The 10,040-nt window shown below is 45.0% G+C and overlaps 2 protein-coding genes across 2 annotated transcripts; both read left to right on the forward strand.

Annotated features, from left to right (window-relative positions):
* The first annotated feature begins 352 nt into the window (after positions 1-352).
* LOC124669624 (probable long-chain-alcohol O-fatty-acyltransferase 4) lies at positions 353-1,637 on the forward strand. The gene has a single exon (XM_047206205.1). The coding sequence runs from the start codon at positions 502-504 to the stop codon at positions 1,513-1,515; it is 1,014 nt and encodes a 337-aa protein (XP_047062161.1). The 5' UTR covers positions 353-501; the 3' UTR covers positions 1,516-1,637.
* Positions 1,638-7,740: 6,103 nt separating this feature from the next.
* On the forward strand, positions 7,741-8,757 carry LOC124670158 (probable long-chain-alcohol O-fatty-acyltransferase 5). Its single transcript, XM_047206666.1, has one exon. The coding sequence runs from the start codon at positions 7,741-7,743 to the stop codon at positions 8,755-8,757; it is 1,017 nt and encodes a 338-aa protein (XP_047062622.1).
* Positions 8,758-10,040: the final 1,283 nt, after the last annotated feature.

Here is a 10,040-nt window from a genome sequence, read left to right on the forward strand (position 1 = left end):
ACACCTCGACAAGGGTGGCCAGTCCTTGATGAAGCTATCAGCTACATAGTTAGGTCTTATTTACTTCTAGTGTATTTATGGGGATGAGAGGGGATTATTTTGTATCCCGAAAAATCCCCATTAGTCTGTTTACTTCGCTGATTTTGAATAAAATAATCTCGAAATATCCCCTCTTATCCCCACATTTTTTTGTCTATATTGAAAACACTCCATCATACTAGTATATTTTTTAAGAAAGGTATTTTAGGGGATTAGGTGAACACCAAATCTTCTATTCCTATACCGGGAGAAAAATACGAGAGAAGTAAACAACGGCTTAATGAGTTCTGACAGTGACAACGTTGCAGGCAAAGGAGTCAATCCCCTCGGACAGTTGACTGGAAGAACACCACCACAAAATTCCCCATCTCGTGCGCGCCCCTAGATTTCCGCACATCTCTGCACCACGCCGCATGTAATCTCCACCTGCAACCTCTAGATTTGGGTCGACGACCCGCGAAAATGGCTGGCGGCGACCTGCGCAGCCTGGCGTTGGTCTCGACCGTGGTCACCGCCGCCATGTGCTACGTCCGCTTCGCGGCGCAGCGCCTCCGCCCGGGCCTCCCCCGCCTCGCCGCGTTCCTCCCGGTGCTCGCCGTCCTCCCTTTCCTCCCCCTCGCCTTCCACGCCATCCATCCGCGCGCCATCTCCGGCTTCTTCCTCGCCTGGCTCGCCGAGTCCAAGCTCCTCCTCCTCGCCGCAGGCCAGGGCCCCCTCCACCCGTCCCTCCCGCTCCCCGCCTTCGTCGCCGTCGCCTCCGGCCCCGTCCGTCTCCGCGCCGACAAGGCCGTTCAAACGTCGTCGGGCCTCGGCCTCGTCTCCTCCGCCGTCATGGCCGCGCTGCTCGCGGTCATCGTTTACCTATACCGCTACAAGGAGCAGATGAACCAGTACCTCCTGCTCACCCTCTACTCGTTCCACGTCTACCTCGCCCTGGAGCTCGTGCTGGCGTCCATGGCGGCGGCAGCTCGCGCCGTGCTGGGCCTGGATCTGGAGCCGCAGTTCGACCGGCCGTACCTCTCCTCATCGCTGCGGGACTTCTGGGGCCGGCGGTGGAACCTGTCCGTGCCCGCGATTCTCCGGCCGTGCGTGTACCGCCCCGTGCGCGCGTGGCTCGGCAGCGCGCCCGCGGGGGTGCTCGCGACGTTCCTCGTCTCGGGGCTCGTGCACGAGCTCATGTTCTTCTACATCACGCTGCGGCCGCCCACCGGGGAGGCCACCGCCTTCTTCGCGCTGCACGGGGCGTGCGCGGTGGCGGAGGCCTGGTGGGCGAGGTACGACAGGTGGTGGCGCCCGCCGCCGCTGCTCGCGACCCCGCTGGTGCTGGCGTTCGTGATGGTGACGGCGTTCTGGCTCTTCTTCCCGCCCATCACGAGGCCCGGGGCCGACAAGGTGGTCATCGCCGAGTGCGAGGCGGCGATCGCCTTCCTGCGGGACGCCGGGGCCTGGGCTGCCGGCTTCGTCCGGCCGGCCTGAACCGGTCGCTCGTAGTGCGGACGACCGGTGCCTCACGCCTGACGCGACCGCGATCCAGACAGATCATTTCTTGGTGAATTGGCGTGGGCACCACACTGAGCAGCGATGACTGTTAATTACTATCTCGGTTTCAATAAATAAGATTTATGTTCTTTCTAAAAGTTAAATTACATAAATTGGATTAAACTTTACTTAGTCTAAGTTTTTCAAAAAATTGTACTGATTTATTATATGGAACGAAGGAAGTATAACACTAGGTAGGAAAGCGCTTGTTTGGCAAGCAGCTACGAATATATATTTTTGAAAAAAAATATAAACTACATATACAAACGATTATTTAACAATCAGGTAACAGTATGTTTTGTCAATCCATAATAGAGGTCAAGTTGAATCGTACATGCACATAGAGGTGACCAAGGCAGAGTGTACGCATTCTGTTGCGTTGATAATCTCGCACAACAGAGAGAGAGAGAGAGAGAGAGAGGGACAGGGAGAGGGAGAGGGAGAGGGAGAGGGAACATGTGAAGGAACAGAGAAGCAAAACCTCGCCATCTTCATCCCCCTCAAGCTGCTCCAATGGCCAGAATCGGAGTCGGAGGCAGGAGGGTTCCACGGCGACGAGGATATGTCTCCGCCCAGTGCACCCTCTGCCCTATCGTGGGATGGGGCTATCTCTATCTTCGGTTGTGTTTTTTTTGCATCTTCCGTAGCCAATTCGATACCATGTTCCAGAATCGAGCTACCTATAGGTCATCATCATCCGTGGCGTCATCCTTTCTACCAACAACACCTTTCGATTTCCTCCGTTTCTCCGGTGCATCTTTCACCTTATCCTTATCTATGTTCTTCATCAAATCCATCATTGACAATGGCATAGTGGTGCCTTCATCGCTATTGGAGGAACCATCCTAGGGTAGCTGCTAGTTTTTTTTTTTGAATAAGGGAGATCCCAAAGGACCCAAAGCTGTGCCGTACAATTTACATTGAGTTCCCTTAAGAAAATAAAATAGCAACTACGACCTGGAGTTTTACATAAAGTACCATGTAGCAAATTTGGGAAAAGCAATCATGTCGAGAGAGAGACATAGACCACTCATCGTCTCAGCCAGTGCCGCCGCTACCAGGGATGAACCACCTGGAGCACCGTCACTGCTTCGTGCCACGACGGAGTGGACCAAGATACTCTACATCTTCCTTTTGCCTAAGGGAAAAATAAACAACAGCATGCGGCTAGGAAGGCCGCCGCACGACCATGAGAGGCAGGGCAAGATTGCAGCTGCCATCGTGAGTTCCTTGTTGAGTTTCTCTAGAGAACATCAGCAGCTCGAGAACTCCTCCATCCACAAGCAGCAGCGTTAGCGAGCCGCAATCATCTCACCTTCTACTTAAATCGAGCAACTGAAGCAAGATCTTTTTTGTGGATGTTCTCATAAGAGACGAGTACAACATCCTTCATGGGCCCGAGTGTTTCTTTAACTTTACCCGCCAGGAACATGCAAACCATGCCTATTATCTGCACATTATAATGACGTTACATTAACAACAAGCAACAAGAAGTTGATAATAAAGAGAAAGTATTATATTGGACTATCAACCATACCAAGACAACATAGTCATAGCTGAGCAGAAAAACCGATGTCTTGATAATTGAGAGCTTTACCATCAAATTATTTAAATCAATTAGTATAAGATAATCTCTAGATGTTGACACCAAAAGCAAGTTAGCAAACAAAACTAACAAGTTATATTGATTATGGATAACAAAAATGATAAAATACACATTGAAAGAATATAGTACTAACAATTTCACAAATGCTGAAATGCTTAAGCAGAAGAAACACTGGACAAGTCAACCAGAAAATTATTAAATATCTAATATATTACATGTATCGCATGATAAATAAGAACACTTAGCCCTTCTAAGTTGTAATAAAGTAAATGGCAGGTAAATCAAGACAAGTGGATGTAGATGAGAAATGATTAAACTGGCGCTCGAGTAGTCAGCATGCTTGGCAACCCTAATACATCATGTTCCCTAGATCACAGAGGTGATGTTTGTAATCTTCCAAATAAATTTTGCACCCCTAATACTCACTCCGGATCACGGTAGTTATCTAAGATTTGTCAAATAAAAAACAAATTTATCTAGACACTATCTAGTACTTCCTCCTTACCAAATTAGATGCCTATAGTTTTCAGTCAAAGTCAAACCTTTTAAAGTTTGAGAAAGTATATACAAAAAAATACTACCTCCATCTCAAGGATTAAGGCCTATATTTTTTTCAGAAAGTCAAACTATGTCAAGTTTGACCAATATTTTATCAAAAATCATTAACATGAAAAGTACAAAATCAATATCATCAGATAGATAATGAAATATATTTTCATATGTTATCTACAAAATATCATATTTATTCATAAATTCTTCTAAAAGTTTGGTCAAACTTTAATTCGTTTGACTTTAAAAAAAAATATAAGCCTTAAGTTTTGGGATGGAGGTAGTATTAACACCTAAAATTTTAAATGCACATAATATGAAAATATATTTCATGATGATTCTAAAAATATTAATTTGAGATTATAAATGTTGACACTTTTTTCTAAATAGTTGATCAACCTTTGAGAAGTTTGACTTTATCAATTATTATAGGCATCTTATTTTGGGATAGAGGGACTATGTGGATACATCTAAATTTAGACAAATCTAAGACAATTTTAGTGAGACGAAGAGAGTATTATTTTTAGGGAGATTCACACAGTGTTTGTTTTCGGTATTCCCCCCATTAAATATTTCCACTAAAGGCATGTTTGATTCGCCGCCTAAGAGTGTCTGAGCTTGGCACACACTTTGCCTACTACCTCCGTTTCAGATTATAGGGTTTGCGTGTATTTTTAAGTTGTTTACTACTTGGCTAACAATATAGTATTATTTGTACAATACAAAAAATTATCATTAGAAAGTAAAACATCTAAACTTTCTAATAATATATATTTTGTACTATACATCTTGTATTATCTTAACTAAATTTATGGTATAGAAATACGTGCAAGCCCTATAAACCGAGGCGGAGGGAGTAACTTGGTCAAAGTAGCCTTAATGGCCTTTGACAAACCGTGGGAGGGTTTTGGCTTGCCACTAAAAAAGCCTTGATATTCTGTCCGTAAAGGTACAGATCATACTCGTGCACAGTGGAGTACGTCAACCGTAATCAACAGAATGTAATCATTTATGCTTTAGGCGTGCAGCAGACTTTCCTATACTTTGGAAAATAGAATGAGGACGACATCAATCATAAATTATTTCAGATATTCTTAACTGCAAAGAAATTAAGCTATCAGATAACTCCCAGTTATCTACAGAAACTAGAAAAGAAGTAACAATAAAATATTCATGGTTCAATATATTCTCACACTTTAAGCATCATCTCGAAATCCTGAAGGAAAGTGCAGTATGACTTGCGAAGGTCTGATTCCTTCAAATCAATACCATCTCTCCTTTTTTTTTTTTTTGAATAACTCTCTCCTTGAAAGGGGATTCTCCTCGATCTCTTTTCTTCTAAAATACCAGGAAGCACCAAGTTGGCCACCTTCCACATGTCTATCATAGGGAATTTTACAAGCCTGATCTCTAGAATTCCATGATAGTCACTTGTCTGCATGATATCCATGTATGATTCTCTCTTTTCTTCTAAAAAAGCTGACAAATAGAGATATAAGGACACCGTTGCAAACTTAACATCATAATCACAATTACACGGGACAGGAAGTGCAGCCACGTGCGTACCTAAATGCATATACTTTTTAAATTTAACATACAGTAAGTTGTGAGGAGCTAAAGACAGGCATCAAACTGTGTATACATGCAAAGGATGGGTACTGCAACATATCCATAATGCTTCAGTGAACTGCATGTTCTGTCTTTCATGGAAAGCCCCACAATTCAACAAATTTGTCACATATGGATAATAACAAATGAAAGGGCTTTCTTAATTACAACTGGTCAATGCATTACCTACGTTTACAAAGATAATTACTAGTTAAGAATATGTAGATCCTTCATGAAACTAGTACTCTAGTAGTGACATGAATGAAAAATGTTGCATGCAATTGAAGACCACCATACAGGTTAGTAATATTGCCCTTTCAAGGTTAGTAATATTGCACACGCGAAAGAGGACGGTCAGGTTAGCGGTTTGATACCTCATTTAGTCGATGGGGCTCTCTTAATTCTGCAATATGCATATGATACTATCTTTTTCATGGAACATTATTTAGAAAAGGCCCTTAATATGAAGAGTATTTTATGCATTTTCGAGTAGCTCTCTGATCTCAAAATAAATATTCACAAGAGTGAGTTATTTTGTTCTGGAAAAGTGAAACATGATGAGAGAGAGTATAAAAGCATTTTGGATGTGACATAAGATCGCTTCCATTTAGATATCTTGGAATTCTGAATCATTTTTCGGAAATAGGAAAACAGTGAGTGGAAGGCGATAGCGGATCGTTTTGAAAATAAACTAAGTTGTTGGCTGGGCAAGGTGCTTTCATATGGTGATCATCTTATGCTTGTAAATTCAGTCGTTACAAGTTTGCCAATGTTTATCTTCTCCTTCCTAGAGATTCCTATAGGGGTAAGAAAGAAACTAGAATTTTTAGATCCCGCTTTTTTGGCAAAGCAATGGCCACAAAAAGGAAGTATAGGTTAACAAAAATGGGATGGAATTGTAGACCAAAAGATCACGGAGGTTTAAGAGTGGAAGTGCTAGAATTAAAAAATAAAAGTTTACTTAGCAATTGACTATATATAAACTTATGAATGAAGGAGTGTGGCAAGAGTTACTTCAAAAAAAATATTTAAAACCTAAAACTCTTTTCCAGGTTACGAAGCCAGCAGACTCTCCATTTTGGAACGGGTTATGAATGTCAAAGATGACTTCTTCAGTAGATGTTCTCTTGTGGTAGGAAATTGACAGAATACTATATTTTGGGAGGACACCTAGCTATGGGATTCACCTCTAAATGATCAATATACGAATCTTTACAACATTATTAACCATTCGAAGGTTACTGTGGCGAACGTTATGGGTTTGAATCCTCTAAACATAGGGTTCAGGAGAGTCCTATAGGGTACCAAATGGAATATGTGGGTTCATCTTGTTATTCGGCTCATGATGATCTAGTTGACTGATAGTGAGTAATTTTTAGCCGGTTGTTAACCACTTAAGGCTCTTTCAGTGTTAAATCAATGTATATTGACTTGCTTAATGGACACACTATTTATCTTTCAAAAATATTTACAAGATCAATGTCCCACTTAAAATTAGAATTTTTATGTGGTTCCTTCATAAAGAAGTAATTTTAACTAAAGATAATCTCATCAAACGGAATTGACATGGTTGTACTAATAGTTGTTTCTGTGATCAAGAGAAAACAATACAACATATTTTCTCTTCATGCCCTTTTACTAGAATCCTTTGGATGACCATTTATATGACTTTTAATTTACCTCCTCCATCTAGTGTCTCAAATTTGTTTAGAAATTGGTTAGATGGAGTAGCAAACAAGGATAAAAGCCATATTAGTGTTGGTGCGTGCGCTTTATTATGGGCTATATGGACTGCCCGTAATAATTTTATCTTTAATAAAAAAAGCTTCCCATCATTTCCGCATGTTGTCGTTTTGGTCAAGCATTGGATCCATATGTGGTCTTTTCTACAGTCGGTGGAGGAGCGATAGGACATGAATATTCGGTGCTACTATTTAGCGATGGTAGCACATAATTTTTACAATTGGTGCGGTTGGCGGTCTGAGAAGCGGCTCGCGCCATGATGCTTCATCATTTCTTTCTTTTAGTCATCTTTAGGTGGTTTATCCCTGTTGAGACTCTTTGTGATCCATTAGCTGTATTAATTTAATTGTGTATTAATATGACATGTTTTAATTGGATTATGCAAGACTGGGCTTCCCATTTCGAAAAAAATGTGGTGTGGTGCACTTTGGCCTAGGCTATCAGATTATCAGCTGTGTTGTTTTTTTTTTTTTTTGAAACGATCAGCTGTGTTGTTAATCAGTAAGGAGTAAGGACAGCGATGCAGGCAAATGAGCCTCATTTCAGCAAATGTCGCTTGGACAGTTGACTAGAAGAACAACATCACAAAATTCCCCATTTCGTGCGCGCCCCTGGATCCCGTACACCTCCACACCACTCTGCCTGGAACCGCAACGATGGCCGGCGGTGACCTGCGCAGCCTGGCGTTGGTCTCCGCCGTGGTCACTGCGGCCATGTGTTACGTCCGCTTGGCAGCGCGGCGCCTCCGCCCGGGCCTTCCCCGCCTCGCCGCGTTCTTCCCGGTGCTCGCCATGCTCCCGTTCCTCCCCCTCGCCTTCCGCGCCGTCCAACTGCGCATCATCTCCGGCTTCTTCCTGGCCTGGCTCGCCGAGTTCAAGCTCCTCCTCCTTGCCAACGGCCAGGGCCCCCTTCACCCGTCCCTGCCGCTCCCCACCTTCGTCGCAGTCGCCTCCGGCCCCATCCGACTCCGCACCGACAAGCCTGCCCAAACCTCGCCGTGGGGCCTCGGCCTCGTCTCTTCCGCTGTCATGGCCGCGCTACTCGCGGTCGTCGTGTCGCTGTACCGCTACAAGGAGCGGATGAACCATTATCTCCTGCTTTGCATGTACTCGTCCCACATCTACCTCACCCTGGAGCTCGTGCTGGCGTTCATGGCGGCGGCGGCGCGCACCGTGCTGGGCCTTGATCTGGAGCCGCAGTTCGACCGGCCTTACCTCTCCTCGTCGCTGCGTGACTACTGGGGCCGGCGGTGGAACCTGTCCGTGCCCGCGATTCTCCGGCCGTGCGTGTACCGCCCCGTGCGCGCGTGGCTCGGCAGCGCGCCCGCGGGGGTGCTCGCGACGTTCCTCGTCTCGGGGCTCGTGCACGAGCTCATGTTCTTCTACATCACGCTGCGGCCGCCCACCGGGGAGGCCACCGCCTTCTTCGCGCTGCACGGGGCGTGCGCGGTGGCGGAGGCCTGGTGGGCGAGGCACGACAGGTGGTGGCGCCCGCCGCCGCTGCCGGCGACCCCGCTGGTGCTGGCGTTCGTGATGGTGACGGCGTTCTGGCTCTTCTTCCCGCCCATCACCAGGCCCGGGGCCGACAAGGTGGTCATCGCCGAGTGCGAGGCGGCGATCGCCTTCCTGCGGGACGCCGGAGCCTGGGCGGCCGGCTTCGTCCGGCCGGCGTGAACCGGTCGCTCGTAGTGCGGACGACCGGTGCCTCACGCCTGACGCGACCGCGATCCAAACAGATCATTTCTTGGTGAATTGGCGTGGGCACCACACTGACCAGCGATGACTGTTAATTACGGAGTACCTCGGTTTCAATAAATATGATTTATGTTCTTTCTAAAAGTTAATTTACATAAATTGGATTACACTTTACTTAGTCTAAGTTTTTCAAAAAAAATGTACTGATTTATTATATGGAACGAAGGAAGTATGTATAACACTAGGTAGGAAAGGGCTTGTTTGGCAAGCAGCTACGAATAAATATTTATAAAAAAATATAAATTAAAATAATATACAAACGATTATTTAACAATCAGGTAACAATATACTTTGTCAATCCATAATAGAGGTCAAGTTGAGTCGTACATGCACATAGAGGTGACCAAGGCTGAGTGTACGCATTCTGTTGCGTTGATAATCTCGCACAACACCAAAAAAGAATATTTAATTATACATATGATAATTCATAGCTAGCTGATTTGTAATTCGTCCACGAGACGTTTTTTTGCCCGTCCATCTATCTTTAAGATTCGGGTGGGAGACTCAAATGTCATTGTCATTCGTTCTCTGTTCAGGCCCGCGGGTCGGCTTTTTTGGGTTTTGGGTGTAAGTTCGTTGGACTTGTTCCTTTTTTTTTTGTCTCATTTATTTTGAAGCGGATTTCACCACGTGTTTGTTTTGTTAGAACGGATAGGACCAAGCAGTGTGTAGTTCAAAGAGAGACAGAGAATTCAGCGAAGAAACATGTGAAGGAACATGTGAAGGAATAGAGGAGCGAAACCTCGCCATCTTCATCCCCCTCAAGCTGCTCTGATGGCCAGAACCGGAGTCGGAGGCAGGAGGGTTCCACGGCAACGAGGATATGTCTCCGCCCAGCGCCCCCTCCGCCCTGTCGCGGGATGGGGCCATCTTTATCTTCTATTGTGTTTTTTTTTTTGCATCTTCCGTAGCCAATTCGATACCATGTTCCAGAATCCAGCTACCTATAGGTCATCATCAACATCCGTGACGTCCTCCTTTCTACCAACAACACCTTTCAATTTCCTCCGTTTTCTCTTGTGCATCTTTCACCTTATCCTTATCTATCTTCTTCATCAAATCCATCATTGACTGTGGCGTAGTGGTGCCTTCATCGCTATTGGCAGAACCATCCTAGGGTATCTGCTAGGTTTTTTTTTGAACAAGGGAGATCCCAAAGGACCCAGAGTTGTGTCACACAAATTACATTGAGTTTCCTTAAG

Source organism: Lolium rigidum, chromosome 7 (assembly GCF_022539505.1).
Source record: "Lolium rigidum isolate FL_2022 chromosome 7, APGP_CSIRO_Lrig_0.1, whole genome shotgun sequence".
Lineage (NCBI taxonomy): Eukaryota > Viridiplantae > Streptophyta > Magnoliopsida > Poales > Poaceae > Lolium > Lolium rigidum.

Bases quoted from the DNA above. Each gene is read 5' to 3' on its own strand.
- LOC124669624 (XM_047206205.1), top strand. From the start codon at position 502: ATGGCTGGCGGCGACCTGCGCAGCCTGGCGTTGGTCTCGACCGTGGTC.
- LOC124670158 (XM_047206666.1), top strand. From the start codon at position 7,741: ATGGCCGGCGGTGACCTGCGCAGCCTGGCGTTGGTCTCCGCCGTGGTC.